At 49.3% G+C, this 17,858-nt stretch overlaps 8 protein-coding genes across 8 annotated transcripts; 2 read left to right on the top strand and 6 right to left on the bottom strand.

Annotated features, from left to right (window-relative positions):
* Nucleotides 1-1,022: 1,022 nt before the first annotated feature.
* On the bottom strand, nucleotides 1,023-2,385 carry ARB_05884 (uncharacterized protein; the record flags this gene model as incomplete). The annotated part of the gene is made up of 2 exons (XM_003015527.1): nucleotides 1,023-1,766; nucleotides 1,882-2,385. 2 exons carry the CDS (start codon nucleotides 2,383-2,385, stop codon nucleotides 1,023-1,025), a joined length of 1,248 nt encoding a protein of 415 aa, XP_003015573.1.
* A 506-nt stretch (nucleotides 2,386-2,891) lies between these two features.
* Nucleotides 2,892-4,136, top strand: ARB_05883 (uncharacterized protein; the record flags this gene model as incomplete). Its single annotated transcript, XM_003015526.1, has 1 exon — nucleotides 2,892-4,136. One exon carries the CDS (start codon nucleotides 2,892-2,894, stop codon nucleotides 4,134-4,136), a length of 1,245 nt encoding a protein of 414 aa, XP_003015572.1.
* A 782-nt stretch (nucleotides 4,137-4,918) lies between these two features.
* ARB_05882 (uncharacterized protein) lies at nucleotides 4,919-6,208 on the bottom strand (the record flags this gene model as incomplete). The annotated part of the gene is made up of 1 exon (XM_003015525.1): nucleotides 4,919-6,208. One exon carries the CDS (start codon nucleotides 6,206-6,208, stop codon nucleotides 4,919-4,921), a length of 1,290 nt encoding a protein of 429 aa, XP_003015571.1.
* A 730-nt stretch (nucleotides 6,209-6,938) lies between these two features.
* Nucleotides 6,939-7,981, bottom strand: ARB_05881 (2-hydroxychromene-2-carboxylate isomerase, putative; the record flags this gene model as incomplete). The annotated part of the gene is made up of 4 exons (XM_003015524.1): nucleotides 6,939-7,142; nucleotides 7,229-7,408; nucleotides 7,529-7,816; nucleotides 7,907-7,981. 4 exons carry the CDS (start codon nucleotides 7,979-7,981, stop codon nucleotides 6,939-6,941), a joined length of 747 nt encoding a protein of 248 aa, XP_003015570.1.
* A 1,050-nt stretch (nucleotides 7,982-9,031) lies between these two features.
* Nucleotides 9,032-9,757, top strand: ARB_05880 (uncharacterized protein; the record flags this gene model as incomplete). The annotated part of the gene is made up of 1 exon (XM_003015523.1): nucleotides 9,032-9,757. One exon carries the CDS (start codon nucleotides 9,032-9,034, stop codon nucleotides 9,755-9,757), a length of 726 nt encoding a protein of 241 aa, XP_003015569.1.
* A 316-nt stretch (nucleotides 9,758-10,073) lies between these two features.
* On the bottom strand, nucleotides 10,074-11,205 carry ARB_05879 (uncharacterized protein; the record flags this gene model as incomplete). Its single annotated transcript, XM_003015522.1, has 3 exons — nucleotides 10,074-10,910; nucleotides 10,946-11,103; nucleotides 11,136-11,205. The coding sequence occupies 3 exons, from the start codon at nucleotides 11,203-11,205 to the stop codon at nucleotides 10,074-10,076; spliced, it is 1,065 nt and encodes a 354-aa protein (XP_003015568.1).
* A 470-nt stretch (nucleotides 11,206-11,675) lies between these two features.
* On the bottom strand, nucleotides 11,676-14,333 carry ARB_05878 (uncharacterized protein; the record flags this gene model as incomplete). The annotated part of the gene is made up of 1 exon (XM_003015521.1): nucleotides 11,676-14,333. One exon carries the CDS (start codon nucleotides 14,331-14,333, stop codon nucleotides 11,676-11,678), a length of 2,658 nt encoding a protein of 885 aa, XP_003015567.1.
* A 1,234-nt stretch (nucleotides 14,334-15,567) lies between these two features.
* Nucleotides 15,568-17,696, bottom strand: ARB_05877 (uncharacterized protein; the record flags this gene model as incomplete). The annotated part of the gene is made up of 2 exons (XM_003015520.1): nucleotides 15,568-17,532; nucleotides 17,607-17,696. 2 exons carry the CDS (start codon nucleotides 17,694-17,696, stop codon nucleotides 15,568-15,570), a joined length of 2,055 nt encoding a protein of 684 aa, XP_003015566.1.
* Nucleotides 17,697-17,858: the final 162 nt, after the last annotated feature.

Raw genomic sequence — 17,858 nt, 5'->3', positions numbered from 1 at the left:
GTTTGGCATGTTTGCAGCGCGCGCAGAAAAGGAGGCGATGGGCAGCAAAGACGCAAAAGAGCAAACGAGTGCTCCGTAGTTCAGGGAGCAGAGCAGAGAGGGACCCTCGTCCATGCATTGCATCGCGCCTGCAGGCTTCTTGCTTTTTCCTCCTTTCGTTCATTTTTCATTTCCTGCTGGCCGTTGCGGAGGTGGCTGAGGAGGGTGATCCGTCCATAGTGTGTTACTTCGTTACCGTAACTAACAACGCCGTGGGATGCAAAAAATACCCCCCCAAAAGAAAAAAATCCACAAATCCTCGTCCGGGCTGCAGACCGTAAAGTTGTATGAGGCATATGTTGGCCGGCAGGACGGTGAGTGCGAGGGTGATGATGACGCTGAGAGGGGCAGCCGAAGCCAGGAGCCGTCGCGGATGGATATCCTTGTGTTGCCGGTTCCGTTTTGTGACTCGTTAGCCCGGTGCAAGGAGGAAATTCTGGTTTTCAGGTCCATAATTCTGTAGCTCGGTGTGTTGCGATATTTGGTGGAAAGCATACGCGGGATCCTTTTTCGTATTATCAACTGTGGGTGTTATCCATTTGGTGTTTTGGGCTCCAGCTGAACACTCCGAAAGGGAGCAGCGTCCTTGGACAGACTATAGTTATCGCAATTGCAGTAGCCACGGCGATGCGGTCTTCAGCTTGCGCTGTATCACCGACCTGGTAATCCTCCGAGCACGAGGTTTGTCTCCTATAGAAGTAAATAATGTCTCTGTAGAGACAGGTCACGGAGTACTGCCGAGTGAAAATTTTGAGATTTTGGAAGATCGAGGAGCTGATAGGGGCGATGTGACCAAATTCTGAGCAATTATCGGAAAACTAGGCGTGAGGCATCGATCGGTTACCGAGAAAGCAAATGATGGAATTAAGAGGTTGAATTGATTCTTGTCCAGGAATAATTGCAACCTGAGATTTGTCTAACGAATAAGGCGATTTTTGATGGTGTACTTCGTAGAATATGCTCATGTCGGAGGAAAGATTCATTCATCGTAGAGAAAAGGGTGATGACCGAAAACAGTATATCTCGATATCTACCCTTTCGTCTGAGCAGACACTAGGCAGCTGAATGTGAGTCTTGCTGCAAACGTCCAGTCTTGCACGATGCATAAGCTCGAAAAAGACAGCTTCACTCTCGTGGCGTCTTTTAAGTGCTACGATGATGGCAGCCTTAGGAGACCGTTCAACCAGCGCAGCCATTGTGTCAACAAGAGCAGGCAGGCTGTCCGAATTGTACGTACAGTCTGATACAACAATAAGGTCATACTGCTGCCCTGAGATCCTGCTAGGGACGCTCGCCTCCCAGTCAAGGACTTGGAAGTCAATCTTAGAGCCCGCCGCTGGGTTGGACATGTTGATGTTACGGCTAACGATGTCGCGAACCTCTTCAAGGTCTGTCAACAGGACAGAGCAGTCCGTCAACGACTGAGCAAGCGCGATTCCGACAATACCACAGCCCGCTCCCAGTTCAATTACGTTGAAATGCGACTTGTTGTCGTTCTGTCGAATCAGGTCCTTGAACATGAGAAACGGAGACGTAGCCTTGCCATCGTCACCGTCAGCAGCAACAACAACTGGAGAAAGAGTCTCTTGGAAGAGTATCAGCCATGCGAGCGAAGCATCCCTGTACAAGTTAGATAGAGCCATTGAATATATGATGCATAAGAAAGAAGAAGAATGGATACAAGGAAAAAACGGAGGTTGGTAGTTAATAATGGAATCTTCAAAATCCTACTGATATCTAGAATCCGCAGTGGCCGCTGTCGTCATCACATCATCATCATCAAACATTGGAGACAAGTTACAACCATCGTTACGATGGTTGCATCTCCTGTCTGCGCCCTACGTACCAGATATGTCTTGCGAGATTGTTGCCAGTCTCTTCCCATATCCGCACCTCAGCAGGACATCGAGTCCTGAGCCATCTGAGTGCCAGCTTATCAGCCTGAGATTCTGAGCCACCAAAAGGCGGACTCCACGCCGATATCAATGTTGGGATAGCTGACGAGACAGCAAAGTCGTCGTCTGGTCCGGGTTGATGCCCACGGTCTGCCGGGCCAACATGCAACTGCACGGCGTGGCGTCGCAGATCCAGCTGAAGACCATCAATGGCTATCAACAACTGCCGGGATGCGGCCGGCCAGGTGAAGTTCTTCTGTTTTATGCACTGCACACTGCGTCTATCATTCTTGCGGCTGTCGCTGTCGCTGTCGACACGCAGCACCGAAGCCCTGAGCTCGACCTCCTCCGCCAGGAACGAGTCTCCCAGGTCAGTTGTCAGTGTGACCAACGTCTTGATGCTGCCTGTCTCTATCCTTGGCGGCTTCAGAAACCTCACATAATGAGGCATCGTCTATCTCCTCCCGTAATCTTCGTCTTCGTCTTCTCGTCGTTGCGAGTTTGTTGTTGTTGCGAGTTTTGCTTCTTCTTTTTGACGTTTCGAGACGAGAAAAAGGAAAAGTAGCGTGCTTATATAATCAAGGCTGGTCAGTCCCCCAACATGGCGCTTTTGCAGGCTTGACGTTGACATCAAGAAGATCAAGTTATGACAGCTACGGACTATTCGGTTCGCGACGCCCTCAGCTGCTGTTTGTGCGATGAGCATCTGCATGCGAAGTTATCCACCTGACTGACTGCCCCGGAATGTTTGATATCGGCGCTTTGAAACTATACGATAACACCTAGAGATGCCCCCAGCATAGGCGACTCTCCTCTTGAGCCGCCCTCACTAGTTACCGTATAACTCATATACCAACCACATCAACAACCAACGCTGGACAGACGGCGTTTCTAAAAGGTCCAAGGGACGCCTAACCAAGCTTATTTTACGCTACCTGCTACTTATATTCGCTCATCATGCGCCCAGGAGACCCCCGTATTCGCCAGACTATCAACCAGATCTCGCAGAACCTCGAATCCGCCAACGAGTCCGCACAGGAAGGGATATATGCCTTTGCCCACCACTACATCGAACCGTGCTTTTTGAGCGTCCAGGAGTGCTTTACTTCTTGTACTGCTCCCTGTTTCCCCAGCCGGGACGACCAGCTGCGTCGACGGCGACGAGAACGCTCCAATGGTCGCGCGGAGTTTACCTTTGGATTCTACGATGATTGGGACTACGATGAGGATGCGCGCGAAGATGGGCTGCTAGGCTGGAGGCATGATGAGCTTGACAGACTGCTAGCTGGCAGCAGCTCTGCGCGCACGTCTAATGACCAGCCACGCATGAACAGGCGAATGAGTTACGGTGCCCGGCGGAGGGGATCCATCTTACCCAGCGACGAGCGCCAGGACCCAACAGTCATCCCGAGCTCGTCTATACTTGGTTTCTTAGAACGGTTTCCGTGGAGAATAGGCGCCAGAGGCATTCGGTATCGTCCATCTGCTGCTAATTTACAAGACAACCCTGGTGGCCTGAAGCGTGATGTGCCGGAACAAGCACCATTACTGGAAGCCAGCGATGAAAGTGATCATTCTGGAGACAATAATAAGGACGGCGGTCACAACTACAAAGCAGAAACGTCTCCGAGGAAGCGCCGCGGTACTCAGTCGTCTCATGAAACCAGCAATTCTCTCAGCTCCCGTGGCGACCTCATTCATAGTGACGAAGAGGAGGATGCCGTTCCTCTAGATGATGAGATCAATATAATGACTCTCAGTCGCCACAGACCCAGCCTGGGTGGCGGTGATGAGTCTATCTTTTCAATTCCGCACTCTATCACTACATCGACAAAAGAGACAGCTTCATCTCGAGCCTCACGCACAAGTAAAGGGAAAGGCAAACGAAGAAAAAGAGACAGAGATTTGAAGCGGCGCCGTACCATGTCGAAATCATCGCACTCAACTTCCGAACTAGATACCAGTATTGTGATTGAACCGACAGTGGAAGGAGCCTCGTTAGATGACTTGAAGAGAGAGGAAGAGGAAGCTCGACTAGAGGAAGAAACGGCGATAGAGAAAAGCCGGCTGGCTGCAAGGGAACTTGCTAGACAGAAAGGGCTGAAATTAGCCGATTCCGCTCTAGAGGTGAATTTTCCTACTGCATGTCGACAACACGTTAATGGACACTGTACTAACATCCATCTAGCGCTTTTCAAGTAACGTCCATGAAGAAACCAATAGCCCCATAAAGCTGCCTCACACTGAAGCAATCCCCACTTCATCGTCTCAATCGGAACGTATTAATTCTCCAACCGATCAAAGCCTTGGACGTCCTCAGCCTTTATCACCTCTTAACAGCAACTCTCAACCCCACACCCCTGTTTCAATGTCACAGACTGAACAACCAGGCCAAAGTCACGGCACCGCCATCAACGTAAACAACCCTGACCTCGAACCCCATTCTTCTAAACGCCTTGATGCCGACCCATCAGGCTCATGAGTTTATGACATGAACACCTGACCACCCTTGCATTTCCGCCACTGCCATACCTTACTTACCTCTTAACTACTTTTCGTCCTGTAGAATATTTGTGACCTATGCCCAGGAGGCCATTTCAGCATCAAGGAAGCTTGAAGCTTCCACACCCGGTAAAGTTGAACAGATTTGAGTGTTCAGCTTGCAACACATGTATATGTTGTCATTTACTGTCTTTCATATAGCAAGCTCTAATGTCTCATGGAAATTGTTTTTACTTGTGGATAATTAGGGACAATAATGACTCATGCATATATGTTATGAACTTTTCTTCGTTCAGTCCAGCTAATTAGCGTAGGACATGCAATAATAATACACTTCACCGTTCTAGAAGCTCTACCCTCGTACAAGTTAGTCAATATTGTAAGGAGTCAAAAGGATCAAGCCTGGTTGTCCGACGCAGAATCCTACTGTGTAAAGCCCTCGCTTATCCGGCAGTAGGCCTAGTTTCAAACAAGGGAAGACGCTATTCTTCAAGAAACTTCTGCCACTCCGGAATTTCCTTGACGATCTTCCGCATGTACCTTTCCAGCTGCCGTGCACATTTAACGAATATCGAGTATTCACTATTATACTTTCGACAGTTACTGAAAATCAGCTTAAGATCGTCAAAAAGGACCTTTGGAGTAGTATAGCAACCATGCTCCAATCGTTCTTCCATCGTCGACAGATCCATGGGCGATTTAATAATGTTGTAATAATCGGGGACTTCATTTTTGTTAACAGGGTGAACAAAGGGCCATGCGCTTTTGTGGTTCCGCATAAGAGTTAAAAAATGCCGGAGCTCCTTAAAATAAGGCCCGCGGCGTGGCAGCATCCGTGATAACTCGTCCATGTCAGGAGACCAACCAGTTGCACGAATTGCAGGGATAGAGAGTGGATCGATTGGGGCGATGTTACCGTGGCTGTTAGCCCACTGCTCAGGTGGCTGATGGACAACATCACTGGTGTTAAAGGTACGTATCTTGGCTTGGACACACTCCTTCTGCTTAAGGAGCATACGGCCAGCTTCAAGATACCTCATTCGGGGAAGCAAGGTGCATTGCATAAGCGTTCCCCCTTCGTAGTCTTTGATATACCCCATCCAGACAGACTCTTCGAGAGTAATATCTTTTGTGAAACCCTGTTTCTGAAAGTAGCCAATGGCAAGATTATCAGCGTAAGTTAAAAAATGCATCACTGGGGAGGTAGCTCTGATATAATCCTTCAGATGGGCCATAAGGTGCGCCCCATATCCTTTTACTTGATGCTTAGCGGATATTGCACAAAACACTATTTCGGCAAACTTGCGAGCGCGGAATTCCCGATACGATATTCCGCCAATAACCTCAAGGGGCATCTTAACAAGGGCTAGAGACACATGAGCACGGTCGTAAACGAGACGTGCGATATAAGCTTTAGGCATTTCTGGGAGTTGTTTTTGGAATAGGCATTTAAGTCCCGTGAGAATAATTGTACTTTCTCTGGAACCGTCATTGTTGACTACCCGGTACTCTATCTCGCCTCTCTGTTCTTCCAGAACCGCAGGCTTGACAATGTTGTTAGCACATATTCTGTACTTAAGAGATGCCGGGTTGGGGGGGGGAGGAACCCGTTGAGCAATAGTAGAAATGCTGAGATCCGGCACTGTCGGCCCCCCATCAATAGCTTTGTTTCTTTTGGCGTCAGGGGCGATAGAAAGTTCTTCGGGAGCCGGCCGCTTGTGATTCTGCTCGCTCTCAGCTGGACATGGTTGCTCCAACTCTGTTTTGTCCATCTGTATTGAACACCGGCGAGGTTGGAATTAAGACAAGTAGCTAAAGTCTATGCAAGCTATCTGCGCTTAAACAACGACATCCTTTTCCCCGAATAATAAGAAGTTGAATCTTCTCCATAGAAATGATGTTAGCTCATGTTATTGCGGCGAAATCTGAGTTCGGACATACTGGATTACTTAAATATTATTGGCTGAATTTCGGAATTAAAGTAGATCCGCCTGCATGGACCGGGCCGGGACGCGCCTTCCTACCTGGGAGGTTGTGAAGTAATCACCGGTAAAGATGTTATTCCGGGCCGAGACGTGATCGGGGGACTCGGACTCCTGGTACGCGGGTGAACTTGCAAGTGGGAAGTAAGATGGCTGTAGTTATCTAAGAGGCAAATGATAGGCTTTGTGGTGCAGTTGATATTCAGGAAGTGCTCTTCAGATGGAGTCAGAAGGGACGGCTACCTGACACTCAGATAAGCTTTTCTTGCCAAGAGAATGACTAATGTAAATCTGGCGAATAATATCTCGACAGATTGGCCAATAATATAGTTGAAAATAGAACCAGTCTGGGTTTATTATTATTGGACGGCGTCCTTTACACACACGACAAAATACGTAGATCTTTCTTAATTGTTCAATGTCCAACTGCTCGTCTTCAATAGATGATGTGTGTCTTCTCTGTCTATCAGTGCGTTTTATGGGCCCCTTAAGCATGACTGCACTTGCACTAAGAAAATTTCTAGAGTAACGCCTTAAAGCCCTGTCCCAGCGTGCCGTCCAAGCCCAGGAAAGCAACGACTTGTCCAAGGTGATCTACGCCAAAGAACGACTCTGTCTCACCCTTGGAATTGGTGCATTCCATCCACGGCAAGCCGAATGCACCAGATTCAACGGACCGGTCTGTGTTCGATACCAGCTTCTGCTTTATTTCGGCAGTATTTGCCTACCCTCACAGTTAGCGGGGAGGAAAAACAGGGAGAGTCCAGTTTCACATGTATGACATCCTCCAGACACTCAAAAATTCCTTACCTTCTCCGCTACTTTGATGGCAGCGTCTTTGCCAATCACGGTCTCTAGCACCGGCACATAACCTTCCGGTTTGATAACAGACGAGTCTCTCTTGACCCATAGCGTATTGTATAGCGCATCAATGCAGCCGGCCAATTTTTCAGGGTGATCGGCCGCAACGACGCAGAGAGCCCGCTGGACCTGCATGAAAATCAGTGAAAAACACCACAAGCAAAAGAAAGCCAGAAAAATTTTAAGAGGCATCGCACAGGAGCAACGATGAATACAGCAAGGGGCCTTCACCGCCGGAGATTAACTTACAGCTAGAGTAAAAACCGGAAATCCGTCTGGCATAGCCTCAGTAATGGGAACTCCCAGTAGCTTTGACCAGCGCAGGCGCTCCACGTTGATCCATTTATCCTTGTCTGCGGGATTTAAAATATATGAAATTAGACGAGCCTGCAAGAGGAGATTGAGCAGAGCAAGTGGAGGACGGGTCAACGGCTTACTTTTGATACGGATTGGAGGAGTGTTCCCCGTAGCCTGGATGATGCCCCCAAGCAGGACAGGGACGTACGTCGTGGTGCATTTTGCAAAAACAGGGGAGTTCTGGCGCCATCGAGAGCGCAAGTCAGAATTAAATCAAAGTCCATGCAAGGAGCAAGAAGCAAGAAACAGGACGACCAATCTCGTGCTTACCCTCAGCACATGGTAGGCGATGTAGGCAAAGGGGCTGACGATGTCGACGTAGAGAGTGATCTTGGGCGCAGCCATCTTGGTGTCCGTAGAGGGCAGGCCGGGAGCAGCAGCAGCAGAAAACCGCCGGTCGAGCGACAGCGCAGAGGCCGAGGATGGGGAGGCCGACGAGAGCGGTAGATGCTGACTCCTGCAGGCGTCTGTTAGCCGTGGCTATGGGTGACTTTCATGCATAGGGGGAAGAGATCCCGGAGTTATCAACTTGGAGAATAACTCGATCAGGCGGAGGTTGAGGCTTTTGACCCACCGAGACTGCCGGGGCCGAGGCATCGCCAGCACCGCACGCGGGCTCAGGAGGCGCCGGGGAAGCATCGCGGGCGGCTGATGGTCGGGTTGGAACTCTGTTGCGATGATAGCTACGGGTAGACGAAGTCGGAGTCGGTGCAAGGGCGAAGGCGAAGCTGTTTAAGGGCTCTTCTGGCGCTTGATGTGAGCCTCAGTGTTGGATCTCGCCAGGCAGCCCGGCTAAATATTCATCTGGCTGGATACGATATGAGCCGAACAGCGTCCCAACAAGCGCCAGCCGCAGGGATTAACTGCTCGACACGTTTATGAGGGCGATCAACCTCATCATTCCCATCAGATAGTGACATCATGCTGATAGACGGCGGCCAGCGTGATGGGCTCCACGCCTCTCTCTCGTCGCAGTGTTACATACACCCCGTCGCCTCGAGGGCTGCTTGTTGCACCCCATGGAACCAGCAGCCAGCAGCGTGGACGGTGATCAACTGATTGATACCCCAGTGAATAACGATGTCAAGCCTCACCAACTGCCTGCTCGATGGCTTCTCTCATGATGCTCTGCTCGTCACCGCGTCCTTCCCTTAACTCTCTGTGGCTGGCTCTATCGCGGTTTCTCTCGAGGATGTGTTTATTTATACTAGCTGGGCCAGCTGTGAAGGGCGTCTTCTTTATCTCTCTCGCCGGTTGATAGGCTCCTCTCGGTCTGTAACGATTCTCACTTCGCTAGTTAGCCTGCCTCGTTACTCGGTTTCTTGATAAGAGCTCCAGGGCTGGCGTTTGCCGGATATCAGCCGTCTCTCCGTGGAGGCGGCCAGACCCCCCAGAATGCTACACAGCGTCACCAGCACCATGAATGAAACGGGCACCACCAAGATAGAGACCCCAGATAAGGCCGAACAGCTTCCAAGGACATTCCTAGACCCAGAGGGTGGCACTCCGATAGCAATCAGCCCCGATGAATCGTTGAACATACAGAGACGCCAGGGGGAATACAGCCATCGACCACCTGTCTGGAATATAAGACCGCTCCAAAACGACCCGCCTGAGCCGTCAGATTCAGAAGCGAGTCCAAGTCCAGACGTCCGAGCAGCTCATCGAGATCCGGCCGTTGCGGACGCATGTCAGTTTTGTCTGCAGCGACTCCCGGACCCAGCTCTGTCGCCTAGCGCCCAAATCCCGCGGCCTTGTCCAGCACTCGAGAAACCGCCTACCATGGGGAGATCTCTGCGAAAGACACTCTCCTTTTTGCGAGACCGGTCCAAACCGTCTACTTCTACCATCCCGCCTTTTAACGATAGCCCGATAACAAACCAAGACCTTATCCTTCCACGCCTCCGGACCCGCGGTAGGCTTCCCGACGGCACAGTCTATGAAGAAGGCAGCACAGTAGCCACAGATAGCGATGGATCTGCTCCCTCCAGGTCTTCTTGGTCCAAGCTTACTGGATTTGTTGCCGGTATCCCTTCCCGCCTGAGAGCATCTACACGCAAAAGAAACGTCAAGAAAAGGTCTCCTTATCAAACCGTTGCTACAGACTCGTTGGGCTCCTAGCCTCTGCATATTGCTATCCTCCCTGTTTTTTATGTTCATTATTCCTTTGGACTGCCTTTTCCTACTCCTCTCTTTCTTCATTAGCATAGGTAACCTCGGTGTTGGTTTATCTCTCTGCGTCTTATAGCTAGCATTACTACAATGGAACCAGGTTTATAACTTCCTTTCTCGTCTTCAATGATGATGTCAGAGAAATTGGTAATAGTTAAGCTGTGATTGAAATAATAAGACCGAAACCTCCAACTCCATCGCTGAACGCTGAATCTATGGCATACTATCTATGATATTGCTTTGCATCATGCGGTAAAACCAATTCCTACTTTCTCCCCCAGTCAAGCTTTGGATCGAAATATCCCCTCTGGATACGCTCGAGCGTAGCCGGTCGCAAAAAGGGAGGCTCCTCACTGTCTTCAAAGATGTACTTTGGGTTAACTGTGCCTCGCGCAGGGGTACCAGCCCGGCTGTTAGCCTCATACTTCAACAACTTATGACCATTTGGAGATGGGCGGGAAGGCGTTGGAGTAGCATAAGCTGACTCTGCTCTATAGCTGTTCTGGACCGGTGGATTCAAACCAACAGCCTTCATAACAATAGCAGTGATGCTAACGTATGGATGCCCGTTGCCAAACAGATACGTCACAATACCCCCAAGTCCTTGGTCCCGATTATTATACGTCTGGAGGAGATATTTTCCAATCTCAACGCTGGTCTTGCCAGCCTTTTTCTGTCTCTCGAGCATGTTGCGGACCTTGAGTCTCTCCCGTGAGTCCATATCATACGGATACTGTCTGCCCTCGACCTCTACAACGCCCGTGTCTCGTTTCTGAGCCCCTCCATATTGCACCATGGAGCCGCTCTCTGCGTTCTGGAAGTTATACGCTTGTCCTGCGTCGAGGACATTATGATGGCGTATAGAACTCACAGGGCTGACTGCATATGGGACAGAACTTCTACCACCAGTGGGGGTGTTAACAGGGCTTATCCCACGCATTGAAAACAGAATCGCAAAGGCGAATATAGATGTTTTCTCCTGACACAATAAGAGAGTCAAAGCGAGATTGGATCTGAGGGGCTGAATTTTGCTGCTTATCCTGGATAAAAACGTAACCCGGACAATGGTATATTGAATATATTGAATCACAGCGTTGGGTTCCTGGGTAGTTGCTTTCAACTACCCTTTGAGCACACCTGGCAATGCAAAGGGTATTCGTTAAAGACAAAACGGAAATTTGATAGCTCAATAAAATAGAAACAGGCAGTGGTAAATAGTAAAGAAAAGAGGAGCAAGAAGGTAGCCAAGAAAGGGCAGCCTTTTATATTGGAAGCAAGGCCACTTGAAAAGGGTTCTAGTGATATGGTAGGTCTCCCGTGAACTCACCGAGCTCGGTAAAATACATGAGATCATCACCGTTAGTGATTTCAATCTGGCTGACAGGATGCATGGACATCTGTAGGGCAGGAGACTTCCGCTAAAACTGACCTTGAAGAGATACCCGCAAAGACATAGATATGAATAAAGGAGAAAGAATATTCCTTTGAAAGAAGTGAGAAACAATTATTTCTAGACACCCATCACTAGTGTCGGGTATTCACTGGGTATTAAAGTATCATACACTCAAGTAAGATCTCTAGGGATACAATTTAAGGGGTATTTTAGTGAATTAAAGCAGTTTTTTATACCCATAAACGCCACTCAGGTCAAAAAATTCTAATAAAACACGATAAAAGTGACTCGACAGGAAGAAGAGCTAAGTCAAATTATCAAATAGGGTATCACTGCATGATGATTAAAACAGGCTAATTCAATAAGTCGAGACCAAGAAAAGACGTGCTTGTGTATAGGTTAAAGGGCAATATTCATGGCTAGGATAAACAAATTCAAGTGCTACCCTTTTAGAATAGCTGGTGTGAAGATAGATCATAGCCAGAGAACCCAGCGAACACCCTTGAATGCTCCAAATGCAAGTAGCCGGATTAGTTTCCAGATCATGACGCTGATCCAAACAACCCAGAAAACTCCCATAAGCATCCATTCAAAGATTGCGGATAATAGCGTGATGATGGAGCGGATTCGGCGACTTCGCTTTCTCAGACCTTTATTCAATATATTCTCAAGCCTTTTGACAGGCAATGTACATTTTGTCCCAAGTTCATTTGCCAGGGTTTCCGACCGGGCCGTTAACGGTATTATGCGAAGCGTGAGCGTACTGCTTATCTGCATCTCGAGGTTTCGGATCCTGGATTGCATGGGTGGAGCCTTAACTTTGGTAAAATCAACGATGGTCTTATTGTACGCAGTCACACGCTCGTCAAATTCTGCGACTGTTCGTCTGGTGCGAAGCGCAGCTGCTCCTGTACTTAAAATATATGGACCGATATTGTTGTATTTAACCGGGTCGTTCAACCATGAGTCTGCGAAGGGTGTAGAAGAGCTCTCGGCATAACGGCATATTTCCAAGGCTTTGATGCCTGAGGATAGGAGACGAGCGCGAGCGAAAGAAATGTCTCGTTTGCTGACACGACCAGAGCAAGGGATATATCGAGGTGTCCAGTTCCTCGTAATCTCGTCAAGGCTCATTGATGTGGATATATCCTGGCTAGTCAAACCTATATTGGAATCAGGGTCTGGGGTTTCTGTAGTCACCTCATGCTCAGCGACATCATCCTTGTCATTTAAAGGCCTGGTTTGTGGACTGGAGGTGAAATCCGGAGGCTGTCCTTGATGTGCTTTGGAATTATCAGAGTCCACCCTTTGTGCTGGACAGAAGAATGAATCATCCTCAGTAGGTATCTTGGTATCGGCATCTACATATTCTGATAAACTAGACGCAGACGATCGCCTTGAGTGGCTGGAATTGTCTTTCTTCCGTATTAAGTCTCCCACCCTTGACACTTCACTCCCAACTAACTCTGCGATCCGGCTTCCCTTAAGGAGCCTTTTCCAGTCTTGTTGACCGCTACTACGAGTATTCTTAGCAGGAGAACTATCTGCTCTTCGGAAAACTGGGGTCTTCTGGCCCTCTGGTCCCGAAGGAGAGCCTGGGGGAGAGAGGTTAGAGGTCGTATGGCGATGAGATAGAGTGCCAAGGTCACCCTGGGATTCCATGAAATCCAGAATCTGCCCTTGTTTTTGCCGGCTGGGCTTCCTCGAATGCCCCAAATGGAAGGGATGCCGTCGACTGGGTGACGTGGAGCGACCACGCAGGGGAGAAAGGCTTATTGACATATTCGGGAAGAACCCTCTCGTGCCAGGTGTCTGGAAAGGGCCGCTGTCATCCTGATTCTGCGTGTCTCGAGAGCCATTTATCCCACCATCACTTGCCAGGGAGGAATTAGAAGCAGAATATTCGTGGCGTGGTGATATGTGAGGGTTAGATTCAAAGTCTGGATTAGGGAGAAGCATGTTTTCTGGTGTATTTGGAACCCTCAAATGATTTTTATGGATGTTTTCAGTGTCAAGAGAAGCTTGGTTTGGCGTGACTGGTCTGCCGGTATCTAAGACGGCAGCGTTTCTTCGTGAATTCTTTCCATTATCGCCGGGTTCTCTAGTTTTTGTTTTGGATATTCGTCTCCAACTTCCACTGTTGCTACCGTATGAATGGCGCGATGATTCAGAAGAGCTACGAGGTCGTTTCTTAACTGGAGATTTGCTTTGCTTTCTCGATCTGCTATGGTTTGGTGTCAAATTAATGGAATGGGCCAGTCGGTGCCGTAAGCGCCCCCTTTCAGCGTTTTGTTGGCTCCGGCTACCAGCTGGTGTAGGTGTACTGAGGTATTGGATATCATTTATCTCCGAGCTAGCATCAGCTTGTGCATTTGATTGCTCCGTAGAGTCAAGAGATTCTGCTTGACTTGCGCGGGGCTCGGCATGATGTCTGGTTATGATGCCACGAGGGAATAGCTTCTTCCCATGTCGATCTTCGACCTTGGCTTTGTTGCCATTTTGTTCATACCAAACAATATCTGCCAGAAGATCTAATGGCGTTGTAGCCCAATCCATGCGAGGGCGACGCCGTAAAACTTCACCAGATTTGGTATGCGTCAAATTTCGATCAGACTTGTCTTCTGGATCGACCCTGGAAGCACTAGGCTGGAATTCTGGTAGATCAATATATTCATCGGGTTCCCGCAGATGTAAGTTGGGGGTCTGAACAATGGAATCGACCCATTCTGAGACCTTTTCAACATCTCCCCACCCTGCCGCCTCGGAATCAATAGCTTGTCTTTCCCTGTACCTGACTTTTCTATTGCGTAAATATTGCAAGGGGTTGTACTGTCTGCCTTCTGGGGTATCCTCTTGGTACCCTCGGTTTGTTTGGTGCCTGCCAGATGCATCTCCAGGGGATGGCAGAGGCGGAAGATGTGGAAGGAGGCGCAAATAATTCTCAAACAACTCAAAGTGTTGTTTAGCCTTCTCGGCCCTGGCAAGAGTTGCATGGGAGAGCTGAACCTCGCCATAATGCGTGGCTCCATATCTGAGATCGACTGTTCCCTGAGAAGTTGATGGTCTTCGCGTTGGCGTTTCAATTTCAGAAATCCTCGGCGACTGAATACCCTGAGGTTTGGAATGGATCATAGAGGATGACAGTCTCGTACGCTGAATTCCGCTCGAAACGGTACGAGCCGAAGAAACCCTGTTCCGCGAGTCACTAAGGCTTAGCGCAAGATTGACAATTTGGGCAGGATCTGTATCCAGTCCAACTGACGGAGACTGTCGATGATGTACGCGTGATTGACCGTCTGGGGTATAGGGTGCATCTCTTTGGTCATTCTCTTCGTGTGACACAACATTCGAGAGCGGTGAGCTACCAATGGATGGCTTAGGCGTATGAAGCTGACGACGTTGCTGAGAATTGCGTTTGGGGATGACCAGATCGCTATCATCACTTTGATGACGAATGGAGTCTTTACCCCGTCGACTGACACCCCCCCATAGAGAATTTGAACTAGGCGGCCCTGTGGGAGACTCTAGTCGAAATGTACTGCTTCCTTGTTTTCTATGCCTCCTTTGAAGAAAATCTGAACTTGGGGAGGGGGTTCGGTCAAGGCTTCCTCCCCTATTGGAATTAGGGGTGACTTGTCCATAGCCCTCGGATGCACGCCTGCCCGCGTACTCACTCCGGTCTTGATCTGACTCTTGAGAAGAACGAGCCATCGAGGCTATGAATTGATGATAGCTCCAGAAAGCTGGGCTGAGGGAATGTTATCAAAATCAAAGCTGTAGCTATGCATGTGATTAGGCCCTGGCTGAGACATGGGACTAGGTCATACAAGAAAAGAAAGCAAGAACGACAAAGTCCGCCCGAAGAGAAAAGATGACCAGTTCAGAGCGGTTCCAACCTGGTCGAAATATAGTCGATAACCATGGCCGTCTGCTCTTCATTCACATCTTCCAAGCGGCTGCTGCTGGTGTTGATGTCTGATGTTTGTTAGTTCGATGAAGATCCGCGCGGCTACTCCTTTTTTGCCTCTTTAGGGAGTGTTGAGATGTGCAAACAAGGCAAACAGTGCCACGTGATGGTATGCGCGGCCCAATGCCAAGACTTGTCGATATAAAAGTTGGCAAAGGGAGATAAAAAAAGGGAGGGGAAGATGGAGGAGGACGAATAGTCCAGAAGTTACGTTTTGCAATTCTAGTAGATACATTGAGATCTGTTTTACAGCAGGAAACTAAGGTTCTAAATGATGGACAGGGCTTTTGAATGCAAAGACGGTTAAGGAAAAATTGGCAGAGGGAGCTAGTGTCCCAAGCTCTCGACCTGGAGGCACTTAAGACGGGCTTCGGTTTCAATGACCTAGAGCAGCTAGAGTTAGCATTCATTGTAGTATATAAGTAGAGAGAGTGTTGGTAACAGGGAAAGGAAACATACCTCCAGGGCTTGTCTAACTTCCAGAACTCTTCTTACATCAGCCAGCCAATCCTTACTGAGCAGCTTCGACCATCCGCGAAGGGCATTCATCTCACGAGCTGCATCGTCCAGGTTCCCTTGTTCAAGGAGCTTCTCTGTGCGGGTGAGTATGCTCTCAACATCATCTCCGCTGGAGGACGCTTCCTTCTTGAACATGACCTTGCTCATCAGGTAGCTGGTAGCGTGGCTGGCTACTCCCGCATCCTCGGGGAGGAGACTTGCCTTGCGGACTTCGTTGGCAACTCGCCTGAATCGATCAATTATCTGGGCAGTAGATGGGATTCCACGTTGATAAGCAGTGGGGTTTATCGAGGAAATAGCGGCGTTGACAATTGGATCTTGGCCAGCAAGGCTCTTAACAGCGAGAAGTTCGTTGATAAATGGCCTAGGCATGCTCTCACTCTCAAGGGCACTGTGGACAGCATCAACAGCGACTTGAAGCTGCTGGGTAGTCAGGTTGGCACCAATGACCTCGTTCCATCCTGCAGTTAACTTTTCAAGTTCGGCAACCTGGGCCGATAGCTCAGAAAGCTTGCTAAAGCGGCCTTGACGCTCTTTTTCAACCAGCGTGTCAACGTCACTAAGGAATTTGCGGTTCAACTCGATGGCCTGTTCAACTAGCTCATTTCGAAGTCGCTGCTCAGCAACTGCATTGGCTCGCTCAACCTCGGTCTTGATCTTTTCCTGGTAGGAGTTCGCGAGCTTCTCACGTTCTGTCTCAAATTCTTCACGGTATTCAGCGGCCTCTTCTGAGCGAACTTCATCGATTCGTCGGACAAGTTCAGTAGCAGAGCGCTCGAACTCTTTGTGAGCATTCTTGATTTCCTCCTGAGCTGCAGCATGCGCCTCCTTCTTGATACTGGAAATTTGCTCTCCGAGCTTCAGGAAGTCATCCTTTGCCTTGGCAATAGGAGCAGCAAGCTTAGAAGCAGACTCATCCGCGTTTATAACAGCAATAAGTCCATTAACAATTTTGGTCAATTCCTGGATGATCGGGTCATCTTGTAGGGATGCTAATGGCTCAATGCTTGCGACAGTAGCAACTGCTGGCTTCCTTGGCTCATCTAGCGAAACAGTCGACTTCTTGGTGTCTGTAACGGGGACTCTTTCCTTGCTTTCATCCTTCTTCGAACCAGTCTTCTCAGAATCCTTCTTGTCCTCGGTAGTGGGTTTGTTTGGCGCAGACTTTGCATCTCCGCCGGTGCGAGGAACTTCAGCATCCACGGCACTCATATGTCTTCCCTTGTGAGTTACATCACTTGTACCTTCGTTCTCAGCGACCTTCCATGAAACACCGCTCTTGCTGGGTATAGTCACTTTTTCGCCTTCATCGCGGGGAGCTGCAGGACGAGTGTTGATATGTCGGGTAGCATTGGGGAAACGACGGCGGAAATCAAGTTCCTCGAAGTACAATACAGCCTCCTCGCCGTAGGGAACATATTCGGTAAAGAAGTCATGGAAGTTATCGGATCTGAGAGAAAACCACACTCCTCCGGCATAGGCAACTCCAGCCGTGAGAACAAGGTACAGCAGGGACCTGCCGAATCTTCCCTTGGCCTTAGGAGCAGGAGGTGGTGGTGGAGGTGGAGGTGGAGGAGCGCTGGTCTGAGCCTTCGGGGGCTCAGGCGAGTTGACCGAGGAGCCAGGAGAAGTCTGGCCAGCAGGTGAAGAAGATGCTGGTTTCGAAATACCTTCGGGCGATATAGCTGAGGCGGAAGATGGAGATGGTGGTGATCGAATATTTTGCTCATTCCCACGGGTTGCGCTGGTGGTAAATGTGGCACATGAGGTTTTTCGGGCTGGCAGTACACTGGCAATTGACCTCCCAGGAGGCCAGGCGGCGCTTTTACCTTTAACGTAACTCCTCTAAATAACGAAATTAGACACCATTAGCCAGTGACCATCTAGTACACTCGCCGTCGGAAGGTGTTAATACGGACCTTGGTTATGAGGTTTCGTCCGGATGTGGTGAGCCTTTGCCGGGCCAACGAGCCCAGTCCTCGGGACGGCGCAATTGAGTTGCGCAGCATGCTGGGCGTTATATGCCGCTGGATTGTCGACAGAAGCTGGATGGCTGTCGGCTCATGGGCTGAGAGACGGAGAGTGTGCTGTGTCGTGAGACGGCGAGGTCGAATGTTTTGGTGCAAGCAAAAAGTAGTTTCGCCCGGTAAGGTTTAGCGCCGCTTTAAGCT

Source organism: Trichophyton benhamiae (assembly GCF_000151125.1).
Source record: "Trichophyton benhamiae CBS 112371 chromosome Unknown Abenha-G-c-322p01.r1, whole genome shotgun sequence".
NCBI classification, from domain to species: domain Eukaryota; kingdom Fungi; phylum Ascomycota; class Eurotiomycetes; order Onygenales; family Arthrodermataceae; genus Trichophyton; species Trichophyton benhamiae.
This window is presented reverse-complemented; position numbering and strand designations above follow the sequence as displayed.